Below are 23,547 nucleotides of genomic sequence, written 5' to 3' on the forward strand. Positions count from 1 at the left end.
CTTCACTCTTAAGCCAAGTAAGTTCAAGTCCAAGTAGTTTAGTGGTCCTAAGCAGTTTACAAGAATACTTTTATCACCCTGAATCATTGAATAAATAATTTAGTTAGTTATTTAAATTTGAACAGAACCTAATTTAGATGATTTCAAGTTACTATTCTGCATACGTTTAACCAAGTAATGCCATGGCTTTATTCCATAAGTGATGAAAATGTGGCTTGTTTACCAACTTAGAATTTAACAAACATATCACAACTACAAATCATTTGTTAATTTTAGAACCTGAACAACTCAGTTAAAAATAAAATTTTATTAATAAGTTGAATATAACAAAAACTAGTAATCAGATGTTAGAAGGATTATGTTATCGAAACCCAGACAGAGCTGTAATCTGAGACTGATAATACTTACAATGAAATCTCAAATCTTGGACTGATAATACTTATGATGTAATATTAGACTGATTATACTTATGATGTAGTCTCAGACTGATAATACTTGAAATGCTATCTCGGACTGATAATACTTATGATGTAATATTAGACTGATTATACTTATGATGTAAACTCAGACTGGTAATACTTACGATGTAATCTGTCTCTCCCAGTAACTTTTGATCGTCTGCAGGTGAGAATGTTGAGCTTTTTGTATCATTGTTTTCATATTCTTTTGTAACGTGGAGTACTTTGATTCAAATTCTCTGTAAACAACATCAGTATACAACACAGTGAGAAACACTTTATATAAAATAAAAAATTTTGTGTATTAAAAAAATGTTACTTCTTAAAAGTATCTTGTTATTTATTAGAATATTAAAAAACTGTAAGAACTAAATTAACCCCCAGGAAACGTTCATTAACCCTTTCAGTACCAGTTCATATGTAAAATGTCCAAGAAGAGCCAGCGTTTGACTATATGGATGCGTAAAAATTAAATTCTAAAAACTGGTGAATGTGGTTGAACGTACATAACTTTGTTTTATATATATATATATATATATATATATTCACAAAAGACCAATCCTTACAAAAAAATTGCTAAAAAGCATTTTTATTATATTAGTGCTATAAATTAAACATAATACAAGTGGCAGTGGACATTGTTAATCTGAGTCAGAAGTTATCTATGGTTAATCAGTTTTGCAGTTTGCAAGCTATTATTAGTTCAGCTGTTGTTATTTCTCTCGTATGTTGAGTATTATTGAAAAATGAAGTGTAAAGATTCACCTATCAATAAAATTATGGCACGAAGAGAGTTGGAAGATGAGAGTGGTTGTTCTGAAAGAAGTTTTACTGAAAGTAATGAATATTCTAGTGTAGATTTTGACACACAGATAGTTATATTAATTTGCCTTTGACATCACAAACTAGTAGGTCTAGACTAGATCACTTGTCATTTAGATCTTCTGTACAAAATGATGATTGTTCATCATCTGAGGATGATGCCCCAGGCATAGGACTTGGCTTTCAAACACCACCTAGACCTAACCAACAAACAAGGCCTAGAGATCGAACAAGTAGTGTGTGTCCTTGGACCAGTTTTGTTTATTTTATTTATGAAATGATTTTCCAGAACACTTGAGAGAATATTGTCAAATGATCATGTACGCAGATGACACAGTTCTGCTTGCAGCATATAGAAATACTAAACAACTGGAAATTAACACACACATAGCTTTTAACATAGCTCAAGAATACGCAATGAAAACGACCTCGTTCTCAATGAGAAAAAAACAAAACAAATGACTCTAGGTAGTAAAAAGGCGCTTGTAACAGAACTACCCAATATCTAAGAAGCTGATGAAAACATCTTGGCATAATACTTGACAAGAACACGTGCTGGAAAAACCATATAGATAGTCTCTGCCTGAAGCTTAACTAGGCGTTGTTTGCATTAAAGAGAACCAAGACAACTAGTACTCATGAAACATATCACGCGTTATTCGAAAGCCACCTCCGTTATGGAATAGCAGTCTGGGGTGCTTCTTCAGGTGGCAATCTCCACAGAGTTCTGGTAATGTAGAAAAAGCAATAAGATTAATGGCTGGAATAGGACCTAGAGAGAGCTGCAGAAACATTTTCAAAAACTAGAAAATACTAGATAATAACATCCATTTACATCCTAGAAACTATATTTTACTGAATAAGTAAGGATCCTCCAAAACAAAGAGATCTACACTGCCATTACACTAGACAAGCAGGGGATTACACTCTACCAGTCCATAGAACAGCATTGTTCGAGAAAAAAAACCATCATATGCTGGAATGAAATTCTTCAACAAGCTAACAGATCATCTAAAAGACAACCCAGGATCTATAAAAAGAAACCTAAGGTGTTGGCTGCAATACTACAGATACTACACACTTGATGAGTTCCTCTCATGGAATGATGAATCTCAATTAGACCTCTCATTTAATAATAGCATTCATTTGTAAAAACTGTTTGACTATGTAACATGTCTTGATGATATTGTTAATAAAGCATGTTGTCTATTGCCTAGGCCTAAGGGAATCATGTAAACTACCCTCTTCTGATCTCTGAGGATGAGAGGAAGTGGCAGTAGATGGCAATGTAAGCTTTAACCACCAATTTTCATTTCAGGAACTTTCGGGTCCAAAACATGCTCCACCCCGTAACTCTTCTCGCAACATATTTCAGACGTTATTTTTACTAGAGCTCTTCTACAAATCTTTGTAAGATGGACCAAAAAGTATGCTACAGATTTTATACATGATAGCAATCTAATAAATCCTCACAGCCACTCAAAATCCTGGAAACCTGTTACAATGTTACAGATTGAACTGCCTTTGAGCAGTTCTTCTGAACAGGGGAATAGAAAAGTAACCTACAATCTACAGTTACTGGTGAACTGGTTCTAGTCAATATTTCTAGTCTTGGTTCTCAAGAATGTTTACCAAAAAAATTTTAAGATTTGTTCACATGGTCGACATATGGTCTCTTGCGAAACCAGGTGAGCCAAATTATGATGCTTGTGCCCAATTCCAGCCACTAATTGACCGTGTAAATAGGGTTTCCAAATTTCAATAAATGAAAGTATCATTAGTTCCAAGTCACTCAGTTGGTTGAGACAGTACTTGCCCAAAACGAGACACCGTTGGAGAATAAAATGTGGATGCTGTGTGACTGCATCAATTTCTTTGTGTACAAATGTGCAAAAGGCAGTGACAAAGATGAAATTAAAATTATTTGCTATTTGTTGTTACAAACCTGTTAGATATAGCTGGGCTATTGAATAAAGGCTATAACATTTTTGCAATAATTTCTTCACCTCTATTAGGCCAGCAAAACACCTATACTCTAATTGTACATATTTGACAGGTACTATGCGTTTAAACTGCAAAGTAATTCCTAATGCGGTCAAGTCTAAATTTAATGTGTGAGAAAAGAAATACTTGAAGAAAAATGAGGTGACGTTAGCATTTAGAAAAAGAAAACAATTCCAGACAAAGCAGGCATTAGTTTTATCTACAGACAGACGGTGGTGACGATGGCGACTGAACAATGTTTTTAGACAAACTGTCAAACAAAAAGAACTGAATTGCTCTATATGTAGCAAAAAAAGTACCCAGGCAAGAGCGAAAAGGAAGAAGGCCATCTTTGCTTGTAAAACATGTAAAAAGAGACTTCACCCATACTGTTCATCATTTCACAAGTCTTAGTCTTTTACTCACGCTAGTTTTCCAAAATCTTTATGCAGGTTATAGGCCTGTGTTTTTTTGTGTACTCTTAAACTTAAGAACAGTTACAGATATAGTTTATTTACAGTGCATGTCTAATGCAGTTCTTTTATAAAGTGCAACACAGTTTTAGTGAAATGTGCAAAAATCAAGATTCGCACTATTTAAAAAACCGTTTCTAAAAACGTTATTTTTGAAGATAAAAGTTTTATTGTTCGGGTATATGTTTAAACTTATGTGGAAGTACAAAAAATAACTCTACTTACAGAGTATAAAGTTTTTCACTGATCCCATTTCTACATTAAAGTGAGAAGTTCATCATAAAATATGTAAGAATTTTTTGCTTGTTTTAATTTTTTGTTATGCATACTAAGTAAATTTATTTTAGGTGTTCTATTTACAGCAATTATTTATGAGCGAAAACAAAAAAATAGTCATTTACATCAATAAATAATGAATCTATGATAATTTTTGTGAACAGCTAAAAATGGCCAATTATTGCTTGGCACTTCTTGCATCTACACATGGAGCTATACCTGGTATTTCTTAGACATACTCTACAGGTAATGTCTGGTAATGAAAGAGTTAACAATTTAAAATAAATTTTATTCATTCACAGTTTTTGGATCACATCATGTAAAACGTAATGTTTCACTCTTAATTCAAGGAGCTGTAAAATTATTTCTTGTTTTCATCTTTAACCCTTTGAGTGCCACAGTGTCGCTAATTTTGATTGTACAAAAAGTGCATAAAGTAATTTTAGGCATTGCTAATTTTTACGCTTCGTATTTTGATAATATTTTATACAGTACAAGGTTATTTTGGCCAAATAACCAGAGAGCTATATTCAATAAATTCCAAACTATCGATAAATATGCGTTTTATGTTGTTTCACTTCTCTTTGATCTGTGAAACATACATAGGTTGTTTGGGTACTTATCAGGAGGCTGCTATTTTTGAACAATGTTTCCTTATCGGGGACAAAATAAATTACATTGTTAAAAAGAACAGACTTTTTAAATCTATTTTGAAATTTACAAGTTATTATGACAATCAATGAAAACTAAAAGAACAACATTTTATTGTTTGAAAGTGACAGGTGATTGTGCGCATAGCCCTACTTGAAGAGTTGCTCGTCTAGGAGATTTGCAGGAGATTTGGCAATAGGAAATATAACTCATCGAGTATTTTGGATTCATTATGGAAGAAGGAAAGTGTTAGAAATGTATAATGAAGTTTAATTTGGTCTCTGATAAGGAAAACTCATCCAAAAATAGTGGGCTGCGATAATATGAAGTATCGATGATTTTGTCTTCCAGTCACAACGACATATGGGTCGAGTACTGTGTTGCGTGACGGCCATTTTTGTTGTTTATGTGTTGATAACCAAGAATTTTAGTAAATACAAACTAATACAGTGTTTTACCGTATTACTTTGCTGACACCCTTACAAAAGAAAGGTAAGCAAGTATTTGTCTCTACATTTACTAATCATGTTTATTTGTGTTATCTTGCGTTTTATTTAACCCTGGAACTGGCGGTCATATTTCTCTCAGTGGCGGAGCGTTTTTAGTACTTCATACATTGCCTTATATTTATTTTATTATTACATGTTTACTTTAAAGTACCTATGTCATATTATATATTTTTTTATTCAGCATTTTTCAAGGAACATTTTTTACATAATATAATTATAATAAAAAAAATAACCTTACTCTACCTCTTCATGAAAAAAACTTTTTTTATAAAAAAGAAAAGTTTGTTCAAAGTTTTTGATTTGTAAAATTGTTGTTGTTAGTGATATGCAAAATCCAAAATATACAAAAGAAAAAGCATTTAATTCTGAGTAAAAATAAAACTACACATAGTTTATAAGGTATTTATTTCTACATGTGGTAAACGATACAAAAATCATACACTGACATTCGAAAGTGCTTCTTACCAACAAAAGTAAGAATTTCAAAGCTCACTTGGATTTGTACAATCTTGTAACTATTAGTTGATATTAATTTTCTATTTTTTATTATATTATATTTTTTTAATTATGTTCTGATTAAATGTCTAAATCAGAATCCTCATCGTTGCTTATTTCATGTTCAACTAGTCATGTCGAATGTCACTTGAACGATCGCGGAAATTACGATCCATTACGTAAACACGCATAAAAAACTTACTATTATTGTGTCATATACACAACCATCATTACAACAAACTCAAACAAACAATAAACCAGACAGAACACCATGCAGCTGACGAAATAACAATAGCCGAATGAACCGGTTGACTCATCGCTGCGCACGCAACTAGCGCGGTACGCGGAAGAATGTAAACAAACAGTTCAGAGATTATAAAACGTATGGACGTGCAACGAAACGATAAAATTATTTATTAGTGTATTATTTATATAAATTGAACCTTCCTCTTTCGATTGATGTTCTGCTAGTCATGTCAAATGTCACTTGAACGATCGCGGAAATTACGATCCCTTACGTAAACACGCACAAAAAACCTACTATTATCGCGTCATATACACAGCCATCATTACAACGAACTCAAACAAACAATAAACCAGACAGAACACCATGCAGCTGACGAAATAACAATAGCCGAATGAACCAGTTGACTCATCGCTGCGCGCACGCAACTAGCGCGGTACGCGGAAGAATGTAACCAAAAAGTTCAGAGATTATAAAACGTATGGACGTGTAACGAAACGATAAAATTATTTATTAGTGTATTATTTACATAAATTGAACCTTCCTCTTTCGATTGGTATCAATACCGATACTCCCTTGATCGTGTTTTAAGTACGTAATATTGAGAAATAAAAGACATGTTAAAACGCCCGATATCGGGCGCTGCCATCTAGGATGCGACTAAAACGCCCGATATCGGGCGTTTGCCAGTTCCAGGGTTAATGTATTGTGAAAAGTACTCTATTACTATGTAATTTCTAACAAATGAAGTACAAATTATAAAATGTCGGTACCAACAGCATTTTATTTATACATAATGACATGTTTGTTTTTATTGTAGATGCATGGTTTTATTTAGAATTTTATGGCCTTTATCATAGTATAAAGAAAAAAAGTCTTAAAATACTGTTTACACTCAAATTAGGTTCAAACTTAACTTTTTATATAAAAATTTAAAAAAAAGTAAAAAACTTGTTTGCAAAAACTGAAATCTTCATATTTTTGTAAAACAAATTTTGTTTGTAACGATTTGTCTCATATTCTTCATTTAATTAGAAAAAAACAACAATAAAATTATAAAAATCTGTTGAATAGTTATTTGAATAGCTATTTTCCCAAAAGCTTACAAATATGCAAACAAAGCCCGGCACTTTATGCATATGACAAGAAAATGTCTGCGGCACTAATAGCGTTAAATTAATTCTAAATTTCATAACTTCTAGGACACAATTTCGTTTTAGATATTTTCCCACTCCTATTGGGAGATTTCATTGTATTCCACGTTTTTTTCTCAGTACGTTAAATTTCCAGCTTATTCTCGGTTTCCTTGCTTGGGTGGCCATCCTGTATTCCTGCCTAATAATTTTATACAATTTAGGAATATGCTACACACCATGTGTTGCATAACATGGCTTCACACGGGTTGCATGCAAAAATTAAAATCTATAGCTCATTATTATCCTTCAAATGTCCTGCAGAAAGACAGACAGGTAATCACACAAAACAGGAATTTTTACATTCCCCCCACAGATATAAGATAAACCAAATCCCATGGATGAACATGCAGCTTTATAGAACTCATTCCTGCCTATGAATAAAAATTAAGGTACATGCAAAATTTAATGCTTACAGATGGCATTTTACTCGAGATATCTATCATATACTTACGTTACATGTATTACCATGTCAAATATTGATTGTACTTAATTTGTTTACAAATTTATTGATTCTTTGATTTTCTTGTTGCCATAATAGTTAGAAGTAAGACCAATGTAACATGGTAAATAACTAAATTTAGGCCAATAAGAACATGATGTTCACAAAATATTCATAAAATAAATGTATGTGATTGTAAACTGCAAAAGGAGAAAAGTAACATTTTCATTAAAATACTTATAATAATCTAAATAATATTGAAGCTAATTTAAAATTTGAAAGAGAAGAAATGCATACATGCTGGTTAACACAGAGTTGAAATAAACAACAAATATTTTAAAAACAACTTACTGTACAACATCAGCAATTGACTTTTTGAGTTCTGCCTTTTCCTTCAACAAAGACTCCTTTTCATTTTTGAACATGGCAATTTCCACAGCATGTGCCGAACTCATATCCCTCATACTTTTTACTAGTCCTTCTTTAGTTCGTTTTATTTCCATTTCATTTTTTGAAAACTGTTCTTTCACATTCTCCTGGAAAATCCTATGGAACTCCAAAATTTTCTGTTTCTCTTGTTCCATGTGCTGAAAAATGACACAAAAAGTTTAATAATTATAACATAACATATCTATACTTTAAACAGAGAAACGAATGCTTTTTACTTGTTAATAAAGTTTAATTCCGCAAATTTATGTTGATTGATAAAAATTGGTTCCTCATTAATTATTAACATTACCTATAAAATAACATTGTTATTCATTACATGGGAAAGATATACTTTAGATTGTAGTCAGATCTATTTGATACTAGCAGTGACCTGTGGCTTCACTCGCAGTTTCATTTTGGAAAATAGGGACTCCATGAGAACATTCTTTTTACCTTGGCATTCCTTACATAAGTGGTAGTTATTGAAAGGTATCCCAATATTTTTATCCAGTTTAGATTTAAATTTATTAAAGGTGGGCCCCTGAAGTCAGTTTATTTTTTAAATGCTTCTGAAATTTATTTCCATTTATTTTATTAAACAGCTCTAACGATTTCAGTGATAATTGAATTATTTTAGACCATTGTGGATAAATGTAATTCTAAAGGGAGGTTCAGCCTTTTATTTTACAGACTTGTGATCTAATATGATTGCATTTTACTGGAGTCAATTAAATACCAATAAAAACAAACCAAGACAAAGAAAACCTTTTGGGCATAACATGATATTAGTAAAGTTTAATGACTTTGACAGATGAATGATAACAAACATTTTAGATTTTTGTACAATAGTATAGATGTTTCAGCTGATAGAGTTTGCATCTTTGAACAAAAACCACCACACTGATATGAATTGAAAGTTATGCTTCGGATGCGTAGTGGTGGTTAATAGTAACACTGATTTAAGGACTGTCTTATTGAACCAGGGATCTGTTCTGGGACTTATTTGTTTATTTTCTATTTTCACAGTGATCCATTTAACATCAACAATACAAGATTGTCATGCACATTGACAAATGTTATTTACACATATGCACAACAATATTGCTTCTGGAATCCAATCGGCAAACACAAGAGTGTTAAAGAAGCATTTCAGTTGTTTGTTAAAAATGGGCTCACCCTAATTTCAACAGGCTACATAATTTTCCAAAATTGGCCAACAAAACCAAATTTAGATTACAGTAGAACCCCTCATATCCGGCCACCACGGGACCGAGCCCCTGGCCGGATAACGATTCGGCCGGATAAACCAACCTACAGTACACAGCACTTGACGAAACAAAACAATTGTACTGTACTGTACTAACCGCACTGGAAATAATCAACGAACTGTTTACAGGTTAAACCTATTAGCTCAACTGAGGACAACACAGGAAAATGTAAACAAATAGATACACCAAAATAACGCAAGAGTCGTGGGAGACTAGTGCGTGCAACTGCGCGTCTGCAAGCCGTGGTAAATAAATTTCGATATTGGCTTCCGGGAAGTGGCCGGATAAACCGAGGTGCGGTAAAACCGAGGCCGGATATGAGGGGTTCTACTGTATCTAGTTTTTATAGGAGACAGCCCAATCCAACAACTGACTTTAATTAAAGTTTTAGGTCTTCATGTAGATGGAAATCTCACATGTGTGTTACACACGTATATGTAAAAGGCACATTTGATGTGTGTGTGTGTGTGTGTCCTTATATACTCCTCACTGTACATTTTTCCCATGTGAAATCTAATTTGCGTTTTGGAATTATATTTCGAGGATTCTTAGGCCAGAAAACTTTAAAAGAGTATTAAATTGCAAAAATTGTGCATCAGATCAGTAGCAAAAGGATTTCGGACATTTTCCATTGTTATGGGTCACAAAAGGTGTAACAACGTTTTGAGGATTGGAATCTATCATTTTTGTCAGGTGGGGGAGGTACTAACACGTACAAAAATGAAGAACAGAAAGAAGTAAAATAGGGAAAGAAAATGGTCATCGCTGAACAGGAACATGACAACGCTTGGACTAGACTTGAAGCAGCTATTGGGTATGTTTGATTAAACCCTTTTCTTTCCCTTCTTTACGTTCTTCATTTTTGTATCTATTAATACCACCCCCACCTGATGAAAATGACAGATTTCAATCCTTGAAACGTGTTAAGAATAAGAGTAATTTATTCACACAATAGAACACAAAGGTTTTATGTGCAAGTCAAAATATCAGTATCAAAAGTAATTATAAAAAAGCAACAGAACAACTGTTTACAATAGAGCATACAATTTAAAGGTGAAACACAATAAGTGCTTGTAACTATTTTAAGTTATTCCTATTAAAAAAAAAAAAAAAAAAAAAACATTCAGTCTAATCAAGACATGGGTATCACGAGAGCCTCGTGGAGACTGTAGAAAACCTTCCTGATCAAGTAAGCCTTTAAATAATTTTTGAAACAGTTTTCATTTGTTTGAATTTTGATTACATTTGGAAGTAAATTTAGGACCAAAATGAAAAACTAAGCTTTTGAAAAGGTTGAGTCTGAAACGGTCTGAAATTAGGTTATTTCTGTGCCGTGTGTTATGATCATGACTTAAAAGTGGAAAAAGATTTTTATTTTGAAAATCAAACATGTTGAATCAAAAATGAGAAGGTAGGCCAAGGTTAGGATCCCACTAGATTGGAAACACTCTCTACAGATCTCATCTGGTCTCATTCCCCAGACGACCCTCAACGCTCTCTTATGAAGAGTGAATACTCTATTAAAGTTGATGACACTAGAAAATCCCCAAAATATTATTCCATACTTCAGCTTTGACTCAAATAAGCCTAAGTTACCCAGTGTAAGAACTTGTTCTGAGGCAAATGTAGAAAGGCACCTCAGGGTGAATGTAGCTGAATTTAGCTGCTTCGATAATGTGTTTACATGAGTATTTCATTTTGTGTCAAAATCAAAATGGACCTCTAAGATAGCGGTTCCCAATCTTTTTTGGTGAAGTACCCCTAAGTTTGTACTATGTATTATGGCGTACCCCTTGGCCCATAACACATATATTTTAAATTGTACATGCATTATTAGTTTGCCTTTTCTAATTTTCGTTTTCTATGCAATTTTAATCACTCGTATGTTATAAAATCAGAATTTCAAAGATAAAATGCAATAAGAATAACAGATCCGTAATGCATTAAAATACAAATGTTATATATTTAGTTTTTAGTTATCTGTGTTAAAACTTGTTAGGTTGGAATAATAAAATGCAAGGAATTGTATTAATACATATATCTAATTATAATCAAATTACAAAATACAAAATTCAGAATTGTGGATGTCGCACAATGAAAATGTTCGTATAGTTATTATCAGTTATTCAATGTGAGGGATGACCTTGAGTGGAACGGCTTAAACTGCTGATGTCTGGCATAATTGGGGCTTAACTTGAGTCTGAGATCACATTCCACTGTTTGCATTCGGTTCCTGTATTTATTTTTTATGTACAGCAGATGTGAGAATCCCGCTTCACACAGATAGGAAGTTCGGAATGGTAGTAGAAACTAAACTTACTTTGTCAGCAATTTCACCATACTCTGAACGTCATTTGATCCAAAAATCAATAAGATTGGTTTTGTTAAATACTTTCTTTCAGATACGAATCGCAGTTTAACTCCAAAAGTTCCTCTTGGGAGTTTCAGAGAAAAGCTGTTTGGAACAATCTTCTCAATTTCAGCAAAGGGGTTTTCAATCCACGAGCATGAACTCGGATCTTCTTGAAAGTATTTTGTGAAGCTAGCTTGGAGGGAGCTACAATGATCTGATATGTCATTCAAAATTGTTTGACTCAGGAGAAGTTCGTTCTTTTTAATAAAAGATTCAAGAGATGGGAACAATGACACTTGGCTTTTCTTTGATTCCCCTTCTGCAAATCTTAGTTTTAGTTTCACGCTATTAATTTTGTCCATAACTTGGAATGGGTGTTATAGCTTCCTTTTAGTTTCCTGTTAAAACATAATTTAACATACTGAATATGTCTGCCAAGTAAGCCAATCGGTTCAACCATAATTCATCTGAAAAACGGTCACGATACTGAAAGTCTGCGTCGGATAGAAAAATCAATATTTCGAACACTCGAGATATCACTCTTCCTCTCGACAACCACCTTACTTCCGTGTACAGAAGTAATTGCTTGTGAATACTATCCATTTCATCACATAAATTATGGAAAATGCGTCAGTTGTGCTCTGGCTTTAATGAAATTTACTGTCTTACTGCTTTCATTCAGTACATTTTTCAGCTCTGCTGGACATCTCCTTGTAACCAAGGCTTCTCGGTGAAGACTACAATGAATAATCTTAGCCTTTGAGCTAAACTTGCTGCACTTGAGTAACAAATCCCATATGAACTCCAGCCATTGCATTTGCCCATCTGTGCAAATGCCTACATATTTTTCCCAGTTAAACTCGTTTTCTCAAATAGATGTGTCTAATTTTCCAAATATTTCATCTGCATTGGTGTGTGAAGTGTGAAGGCAAGTTTTGACAATGTTAAATAACATGAGTTCTTAACATGTTCTCTGACAGTATTTTCATCTTCGTACCTAAACATAACATACTAGCTGAGCCATGTTAGTTACGTCAGTTGTTTCATCAATTTTAGTAGCAAAATATTTGCTTTTTTATTTTAATTAGTAATGTTTTACTTTACATTAGCAGCCATGTCACTTATTCTTCTTGAAAACTGTATTGTTAGAAAGCGAAAGTGAATCAATCTGTTTAGCCTCATTTTGGCCTAATATGGTTGACACAATGTCTTTAGTTGCTGGCAGTATTAATGTTTCCCCAATGGTATGTGTTTTGCCCTCTTGAGCAATTCTAAGACCGCTTTTAAATTCAAACTGGTGAAATAATTAATATTTGTCTTGCTGCCTGCCTTTTATAATTAGAGAAGCTTATTATAAAGAGAAGGTTTCATTGCATGATTAGAAAGTGTTTCCAAACAAATTACACATTGTGGCCTAACTTCATTGTCATGGACTTCATTATAAGTAAAATCCATAAGACAAGTAGCTGGTATCATATTTACGCCTTTTTTGTACGCACGTTTGTTTACCTAATGGCTTCGCAGAACACACAGAAGGATTTAAGATCTTTTGGATGAAGACGTACTAGGTATAGGAGTAAAATTACCTTCTTCAAGTGATGATGGAAACTCTTTGCTTTTTCTTAGCGTGTGAAGACTTGCTTAACCACTTATCCATATTGCTATAACAAAACACTGTCTATGAAATAATGAATAAAATAACACGAATAATGTGGCAGTATGACACACGCTTAAAACCACACACTTTGCAGACGATAGAAAAACTGACAAAGAAACTAGAAGGTGGAGAGCGTCAGTGATGTAGCTACATTCGCGCAAAACAAAACTTCCCTCGCTTTTCCCGTAACCCGAAATATCCCTCGCATCAGCCGGAACATAATACCAAACTGGCGTGGTCCTGCTCACGTACCCCCTGGCAACGTCTTGCGTACCACCAGGGGTACGCGTACCACAGTTTGGGAACCCCTGCTCTAAGATTCATACAGAAAATTGCTACTTATTGGATTGCCACCAAATGTATAAATATTAGGGACATTGTAACCTATAATAGTGGCAAATGTCTGAAATCCTGTTATCCTTTCAAACCTTCCATCGTCAATAACAAACTTTAACCCTTTGAGTGCCAATATCTAATTCTACCGGACGTCAAAAGTTGGCCAAAAAGTGCCAACGTTCGATTCTACCAGACGTTCAGGAAAAAAAATCGTAAACTTTATATTTTAAACTAATATCATATCAAATTGTTCATGAAGAACTGCTCTATTTAAATTGTTATAGTACACTTCCAATCAATTGACTTTAACGACAATCAATATAGAAGGCACTGACATCACTGTCAACAGATTGTGACGTGTATTTCTCAGTTACTTAAAAGTTGTATAACTCACTCATAATTGAAGATAATGCTACGAATTTTTCAAGGTTTATAGACAATTGAATACCCTTTCCAGTGATATGGACAAAGAAAAGGATATGAATTTTTTGGTAATGATAATTTGGATGAAAAATTACAGTTATAAATAAATTCTGAAATTTTTTAGGTAAGTCCATTATTAGTACTCCTAAATTTAATTTAATAGTAACTTTGTTATTTTATGTTAATAAGGCAGAGTTTCCAGAGAAAAAAATATGTTGATAGCTTGTTAAATAATCAAACTGAAGCTTTTACTGAAACCTTGCAAAATGCCTTCAAAAGGGCTGGCACTTTTAGGTACATCCACTAGAAAAATACCTGACACTTTTCAGTATATCCACTCAATAAATACTTGGCACTCAAAGGGTTAAACAAAGAATAGCAAAAGATTACACATTTTTCGGAATTCAGTATATTGACTTTGCCTGATTTGGTGGATACCGAACCCTAGTATTTTTATTGTGAAGTGTGTTTTTCATTCTTACCAGATAAGAAACAGTCACCACCTGAGAGTTCAGAGTCACACAACTTCCACAAACGAAAAGGGGCCATACTACCTTTGCAATAGAATATTTAATAAAAATAATAGCTTAAATACAGTGAAAAATAAAACAAAAATATATCACTATAATTCTTACATAAAAGACTTACTGAAATAGTTGTCTTATGAGATTTTTCCATCCGTGCGATCGTAGCTTCTTTGCTAGTAAGTTGCTTGCTTAAATTAGAGGTTTCTTTACTCAATGCTGCCAACTGATTATTAAGATCTTGAATTTTTTTATTCAACTCCTTGTACAAGTCAGGCTCCTTTGTCTGAGAGAATTTATCCCTGGTTTCCTGAAAAATATCACAAAAACATTCTAGTAAGTAGTAAGAAAAAATAATATTGCAATTTGAATGAGATTTCAGAAGGGGATGAGACACAAATTCCTTCTATAATCCCAGAGCCTAGCAATCCATCAATGGACCAGCGTCACACATCAAGGCTAAACAATCTCCACATATAAGGTTACGGCTACAGTGTTTTGAGATAATGGAGTCTTCTAAGTCCAGTTTATGCAGCAAGACACAATAACAACTGCAATCGTTTACTGAGCTACTAATAAATGTGTATTATTTAAACACTACTGCAGTTCCTACATGGTACAATATTAATGATATGGCAAATCTTTTATGTAAATACACCTTTAAAATTTGATATAATTCAATGATGAACAATACATCATCAGGCACCGGTGACAGAACTTTACATCAAGTGAAGGTCTATATTTGATAAAAAGAGGTGATAAATATTTCAATTGGTATGGTAGAAATTTACACATGTGAAGCATACATTTTCTTTAATTACTCAAATTTTTTCCTGTTGGAGGTTAATTTTCGGACATCCCTTGTAAGATTTTATGCATGTTTATTTATATAATAAGATCAATGTCTTTTAGCTTTACCCTGATCTTTTTCCAAAGACTGATATATATGGAGATTTGAACAAGCTAAGTCAGTACAGAAGATATAAGACTCCTGATGAGGTTTGTTCTTTGATTGCCCTGCAATAGTGAGGGAATGCTATGCCATATTTCGGATTCTGGACAATGGTGGTGAATTTCCCCAGGAGGACCTGATCTGTTTGTAGAACTGCTGAAACTGAAAACTGATTGGCCTCATGGTATAGTTCCAGCATCCGCAACAGGTCCTTGAGGCTTAAGTGCATGGAGGAGGAAGAAGAGGAGTAGAAGGGAGAGAAATAGTAAAGAGTAATGATATACGGTAAAACCTCATTACCCCGGCATTCTGTAGTCCGGAATTGTCTATAATCCGGCATCAATAGCAATAGACATAACTTATAGAATTGCCTGCACAATGAAAAATCTCGGATCCACTCGTCTCCCGGCATGCACTTCAATAAAACTTGAAATGAAAGTAAAGAGGCTCATTCATACAAGTATTGGTTGTTTCTGAGTCTAGTGTTAAGGACTCAAGCCAATAGTTTAACATAAAGATGCAATTTCACTGCAGCTTTGTCATGGAATAATGTTTAGAACAAAACAGTTAAAAGATCATGGAGGAAACTCTGGCCAGGTGTTATGAATGGCAATTTTCCTAATGAGAATGATTTTATTGAAGATGATGAAGACGCAGGTCTACAAATTAATCTGATATAAATTGAAGAAAAAACTAGTAAAATGAGTGAGCTGAGAAATATTTCAAGCACCGAAATCGTTCAGTTGTTTGAGATTGATAAAGACCTCTCACCATTTGAAGAAATCAGTGATGAATCCATAGTTCAAAGTGTTCTGAATCAAAACCAGTTCTGGACGATTCAGAAAGTGACGATGAAGAAGTCTCGGAAGCAAAAGTTGTGTCTTGGAACAAAGCAAGTGAAGCAATCAACACGTTTGTAAAATTTGCTGAGTCAAATAAACAATACTATATGGCCGAAGTTATGAACTTGCATATAATAAAAATGGTTTTTTAAATTAAAAAAATAGTTGTAAGAAGCAAGTAGAAATCAAATCATTTTTCCAGCCATCTACCAGTGTGCTGTTGCTAAAAACCACAAATAGTACCGTACTGTACTGTATTCAAATTTATTTCATCATGTACTGTACTTAAAAAATGCATCTTAATATTTATCCTGTACTTATACATTGTTTAAATAACCCGTGTTTAAATAATAAATACATACAGTGAAAGTTTTTTGTGCAAATTAAGTTATTTTTTGTACGACTCCTGTATTTTTATAAATAACCTCCATAATCCAGAATTTTCTTTAATCTGACAAGCGTAGAGTCCCGTACGTGCCGGATTAAAGAGGTTCTACTGTATATGACTATAAGAGCAGATTACAACCAAAAAATTTGAAACAAAACTTACTGGTGGAGAGGTTTGCATGTGGCGCTCCTTAGTCGACATTTCACTCTGAGACGCTCTGCTGCACTCAACGTGTTCACTGGACTCTACAGCTACGTTCGCATCACCTGAACCAAGAGTGTTGTTCTTCTTTGAGTCTTCAACAGTATTGACACTTGGAGTCTCGGTTTTGTTTGAACCATTATCTTCATTTACACTCAAGACCTCCTCACCGATTTCTTCTTGAGATTTATCCTCTAACAGTTCAACTTCGACCGCCTCAGAAGGTGCTTGATCCTCGCTGGTGCTGGTTATTGCATTCTCGTTAGCAGTAATGGTGCTGGTTGTTGCGTTCTCGTTAGCAGTAATGGTGCTGGTTGTTGCGTTCTTGTTAGCAGTAATGGTGCTGGTTGATGCGTTCTCGTTAGCAGTAATGGTGCTGGTTGTTGCGTTCTCGTTAGCAGTAATGGTGCTGGTTGTTGCGTTCTCGTTAGCAGTAATGGTGCTGGTTGTTGCGTTCTCGTTAGCAGTAACGGAGCTACTTTTCACGACATTAGGAATGTCGTCATTTACAATTGTATAGGTTTTTTTGGTTTCATTAATTTCCTGGATACTTTCTTTGATTTTCAAATGCTGCTTCATCTGTTCAAACTGCTGTAACAACTCGTGGACAGAAAACTCTGGAAAATATTAAAAAATAAACGATAAAAATTAGACGATTAAGTATGTTTATTAAGAATTAAATGTAATACAAGGAATAGAACTAGTTAGCACACATTATCTAACCCAATAAATTAAACGTTTATTATCATATCATTATACAAATTTATGAGATGAAGTATGCTATACTATCTAGATAACTAGCAAATAACTTTTAATTTACTTGAAATAATCAAAAGCGAGTTCCATGTAAAAATAAAGTGGATAATAAAAGATGCTTATGTTTTTCCGCAATCTTTTAATCCTAAAAAATTTGTAAAATAAATGTACAAACTTAGATAAATTTAGAAATATACTAGTTTTCTGGACTATCTAGACTGTATTAAGGTATTGCAACTGCACCAAGATAAAAAAGGCTCACACATCAAGTGAGTGATAACGTAACACCACTCAGATTCACTTGATGTGTCGACCTGAATCAGAATCAGTCTTTATTGTTACATAAACAACCCTATACTACTATGCCCATATTTTTAGTCACCTAAACTATGGAATCTCTATATGGGTTAATTCTCCATATTCCAAAAGACTCTTTGTTTTACAAAAACAGGCCATTACAATTATAAGTAACATTTCTAGTCAAGAGCATTGTAAACCTTTTTTTAAGAAACTTGGTGTACTAACATTGCCGCCCATGTATATTTTATCCATTTTAATGTTTGTTAGAAGCAATTTAGACAGGTTTAAGGAATTAGCTGCAGTTCACAATCATGACACAAGAAACAAGCATAGGTTGCTTAATAGCAAGTGTACCTTTCTGAGTTTTAACTCAGAAAAGTTTCCAATACCAAGGTATTAAATTTTATAATGTACTACCTGATTTCATTCAAACTATACCAGTCAATTTGTTCAAGAAACACATAAAACAACTTCTGATAAAGAACTGTATCTACAATGTAAAATACTTTTTAGATATAGACATCTTTTTAAATTGAGCATTCTTTTTAAATCAAGCATGATGTAGCTTAGCGACATTTTATTTTATATTTTTACCATTGTTATACATTTTTATTAATGTTTTTGACAAATAAAGATTGTATACTGTTAAACTGTGATACAAGTACATTAATGAAAACTGTAAACATTGTTATGACAATACAGATTCTTGATTCTATATACAGTCGCATTCTAGATACTCCAGAAAACAAGTGTACCTCAAACATCTACTAGTGTTGGCATACACAGTTCCACTTTAAAATATTCTAATATGTTGACATCCATATGGAAAAATAAACTATTATTTAAGTGTTTGTAAATCCATGCATATATTTGAAATGCAATTTAAAGCCAGTCATGAACATATCTTGAGTGTTACCATATATCTGTCTCATATCTTATCAAACATTTTTATTAAAATTACTTAAACACTCAATGCTTAAAACACATAGGGAACACCATGTATATAATGGTGAGTAAATGTTCAAAAAATGCAAATAGTATTAAACTTCCCATAGAGTTAGATTTAGACAAAAGAACATTTCTAGATGTATAGGGCTAAATTATTTTAGTCTTTCTCATATCACAGACTTGTGGCTAACTTCAACATTAGAGTATTTAAACTTTTTGATCCAAGAGAGAGAGTAGGAGGAAATATTAACTCTAATAATGCTGCTAATAAACTTATTTCAGATTATGATTTCAAAAGCTATATAAAGCATCTTTAGGAAGCGTGATAAAAGATCTGAGCAAATCAAAGGCCACTTGGAATATTGTAAAAGTAATTAATTATTGTAGAAGAAGTGATAGTGCAAAATAAAACAAACAAAAAATCCAAAGAAAAATAAGGATATTTTTAATTGTCGTTTTAGTAGATTAGTTTAGTTTCAAATTGTACCTCAAGTAAGAGAAATGTAAAAATATTCTACGGTCAAATCTTGCTTGTAGCTCCGTATTGAATTATGATCCTGCTAATAGAGATGAAATGAAACAAATAATACTTGGATCAAAAATTTACTAGCTTGTGAATGAAATGATATCCAAACTACACAGCTTAAATGTTCTCTAAATCCGATTGCTCCGCTAACACATACGTGTGCGTGCACGCGCGCACACACACACACACACACAGTAAGTTTTCCTTGTTGTCCCCTAGTGTTTAAACATTATTTCCAATACATAAAATTCATATATATATATATATATATATATATATATATATATATTTAAATTTTAAATTCGCCACTGACGAAATTTGTAGTACAAGTTAGGCAGTAACTTTGTCTTTGCTATTTGCATTACACTAATGATCAAGCACTATATACTTAATATGTGCTAAGATTTAAATGGTAACCAATGTTTTAGCCTCTTTGGTGAGCTTCAGCTTAAAGTGTTAACAACTGTTTAGTATAAGTTAAATTTTGATTATTTTTCATTAATCATTATTAGTATTATTATTATTATTTGTATCTTATTTCAATTAAAAAATATTCTGTAAAACATTTAAAATTACTGGAGAGTATAGCAATTCTCTTTTTAACTTTTTTGGCCCAAAGAATATTAAAAAGAAAACTTGGCCTAACTGGTCGAGCCATTCTTGATATTTGCGCTTAGCAAACCATTTAGCAATGCATTTTCATTAAAATCTTACCATTTATTTTTAAATCTCCAGGCATGCTGTACAATTCTTCAGTCAGTTTCCTCACGATAGGTTCTTCTTCAATCCTAATTATATTGTGTAAATCATTTACAACTGATGGTTTTTCTTCAACACTATCTTCAACCTCACTGTCTTCATCTTCTGACTCTTCACTCTCATCACTGTTGTCTTCATCTGACTCTGTCTCATCTTCGCTGGATGACATCGCAGCTGTCTGCTTGTACGTTAAGGAAACAAAAAATCAATTTAATCCGTCAACACAGAACACAAGATTACACTCAGTGTACAAGAATTTATTCCACTATGCAAAAGGCGATGCTATCCACACTAAGAAAATAAAACTAGTGGCACATATATTTTCTTATTCCTTATAAATTGAATTGACACATAGTTTGGAGAAAACCCAAATGTTCATGTTAGTGATTTTTATAGCTAACCAAAATAATTATTGAATGGACTTTTTTAGTTAATTCTCAAAGATCATCTTGTCAGACTGAAAATAACAAAGTAAATAGGATTTGATGACTCCATCTCGGTTTGTTTGTAAGCATCATGCCAGCTTTGGATTAGCATTCGTCTCCCACCAAACATAACCCAAATATTTCTTTATTTGCACTGTCAGTAATGTAAATGTAAATTAAGAGGGTAAGGATATAAACAGAACAGATAATTGACAGTGGTGGTGTACCGACAATATTAACAACCTCTATTCAATTTACTTGACATCCAAGTGTGAAAAAGGTGGATGGATTGTACGATCTCTATAGCCCTGGTGGTAATTTATTCTGCACAATGAAGTTCATACAGATGCCTCAGGGAACCCTAGATGTTATTCCCTTGGCAAATCCACTCACCAAGAACTTATGGGCTCCACGATGCAGAGCTAGCATCAATGACTGGTTTTCTCTGTGTTCTATACCACCCAACAAAGGATCCCAAATTAGTACCTGAATGTCGATGACGCATAAGTCGTAACCTCTTAGTGCATAGCTGATATATCTGCTGCCACTCTTGTCACAAACAACATCGTGCTGTTTGATGTGACTATCAAATATCACATGAGTGACAGTTGTAACGTGAAAATTGGGTCAGCACTGGACGTTCAAGTGCCACCTTCTACGTACATTATTATTGATTAAAATGGAAAACTTAAAATAACGATAACTCAGAACCGGAATTTAAAGCCCTTCCGCACAATTAGGGCATTAAAATTTTGGATCTCCATCTCAAAGTCAAAAACTCCCTGAAACTGTAAAGTACTCAAGCCCTACATAAATAAGTACTTTTAGAAAATTTTCCCCACTGAAACGTATGTGATTATTACGTACCCAAACAATACACTTCACAACCCACTTGGAATGCAACGTCAATGTAACAACTAGGAATAGTGTCTGTACAAGCATTCCAGCATGCAAAGCACAAAAGAGAGTATTGTGAGAAAAAGTCTAATCCACCATCAGAAGAGAAAGAGATCAACTGACCTTTACCGTTAATATATTTCACAGAGTTCCCACTCAATCTTAATCATCAAATTCACGGCTCCTTCACAGTGTTTACGGTACAAAAATAGTAATTTCACGGTTGATAGTTTTTATAAACATTATGAATAAAAATATAAAAAGATTGTGTTTTTGGCACAGAGTGGCTAATTTCAGTTTTTAGTGCCAAAACGTGCCACGAGTGTGTGTACAGTAACCTAGGACTCGGCACTTATAGCGTTACCAGTTCTCAGTAAATTAATTACTCCTGCAGTCAAGTAGAATCGTAATCCCATTAAAATTGTACTAAAATGTATAAAGGTGAATGTTAAAACAAAAAATATTCATAAAGAACAAAAAGGTAGGATATAGTTGATGATGACTGATTATTCAAGAAGACTAGACATTATTTTCTTTCTTATGTCCCAAGTAAGTATTTTAACATTAATAACATTTGTTATTAAAATCTTGTAGTATATACTATTTAAATCGGATTGAATGCAGGAGAAATTAATTTACTCTTTTAGCCAATCAAAAAACAGTAGTTGGATTTTTTATTAATTGACTTATTTATATGTTAAGCTAAAATAAAGCAAGAAGTTTATATTTAAGTAATATTTTTTTAACAACAAACCACAAAAACATTTTATAACGCGAATTAGTACCAAAATTTAGGTGTAATTTGACATGCTCCCCTTAGTAAAATAATCAAATCATTATTAAATGCACTTTACTAGCCATGCAAAACTACCAACACTGGTGAGAAAATCTACTTATAATTGTAAAATAAATAAAGTGTCAGGTAAACTCATAAGTATGGGTATATTTTTATAAGGCGATTATAAGTGATAAAAACAATAAAAAAAATACATATAAGTTTTGATTTAGTATTAGTCCATATATCATATGTAATATTTCAAATAAAAAAAGTAAAATATTTACAATATATTAAAAAGTAGGCTAATGTTTATACGTAATTGAGCATCTGAGCATCGTTCAACCGAATTTACCGATATCCATATTCTAGAAAAATTGGCACGCTCACAAGGTTTGCTGGTCACTGTGACAACTATAGCCCGTGTGAACCGTTCAATGCTCCCCTAAACACTACTATGTCCCCGGGACTGCGAAACGCCACTGTCGGCTGCGATCTAGTAGTAGTGGCGGTTGTATACAATTGGCAGTTCACGCTTGCTCAAGTAAACCGCTCTATTTAACACGTTTGCTGCGGGCAATAACTCTGGTTACCACAGAGTCGCTGTTCTGAAGTGAGGTCAGTTTTCGGCTAACACTCGAGCTATCATAAAACAGTATTTCTCGCTCCTCTGGAGGTACTTTTCCCGCATTTCTATGCACTTTGTTTTCACATTAGACTTTTTCATTATTTTTAAAGTTTTTTTAGTAGTAAGTGATTGTGCAACACAATGGATCTTCCCCCAGGGCCAAGTAGTGTGCAACAACCAAGTTCTAGGCATATTTGTAAATAATAAACGACTTTTGGGTGGGTTGGTTAGGATGTATATACACATTTGTATCAATATTTTATTTTAGTAGACTTATTTCTTCTTTTTTCTTACGTTTTTATAAACTTTTGTAATACTATATTTGTTGTAAACTACAATCATTTCAAGTAAACATTTAAATATATTTCGTTATAATTACTCGCAACATATTTGTAATTAATAACTGAATTTGAGTGAGTTGGCGGAGATGTATATAAACTTTTACACATTTTTATAAACTTTTACATTCATTTTGGTTTACACATTTACATATAAATATTGTTTATGTTTGTCTAAAACGAATAAAATACAGTTCACTTAGCTACGATGTATTCATTTGGAATATTCCCACTGCCATAAAAGGGTGTTCCCTAGTGCTTACTAGAGTTACCAGC

The 23,547-nt window shown here is 33.2% G+C and overlaps 1 protein-coding gene across 5 annotated transcripts in view; it reads right to left on the minus strand.

Moving 5' to 3' along the window:
* Nucleotides 1-23,547, minus strand: part of LOC124359021 — a 197,808-nt gene that overhangs the window by 85,400 nt on the left and 88,861 nt on the right. For all 5 annotated transcript variants that reach the window (XM_046811368.1, XM_046811367.1, XM_046811366.1 and 2 more), the window contains 5 exons: nucleotides 20,164-20,386; nucleotides 16,881-17,536; nucleotides 14,661-14,846; nucleotides 7,898-8,133; nucleotides 584-697 (listed from right to left, as the gene is read on the minus strand). In XM_046811368.1, the coding sequence (XP_046667324.1) occupies nucleotides 584-697; nucleotides 7,898-8,133; nucleotides 14,661-14,846; nucleotides 16,881-17,536; nucleotides 20,164-20,386 (1,415 nt within the window). The remainder of the gene's footprint in view (nucleotides 1-583; nucleotides 698-7,897; nucleotides 8,134-14,660; nucleotides 14,847-16,880; nucleotides 17,537-20,163; nucleotides 20,387-23,547) is intronic.

This window comes from Homalodisca vitripennis, chromosome 4, assembly GCF_021130785.1.
Source record: "Homalodisca vitripennis isolate AUS2020 chromosome 4, UT_GWSS_2.1, whole genome shotgun sequence".
NCBI classification, from domain to species: Eukaryota; Metazoa; Arthropoda; class Insecta; order Hemiptera; family Cicadellidae; genus Homalodisca; species Homalodisca vitripennis.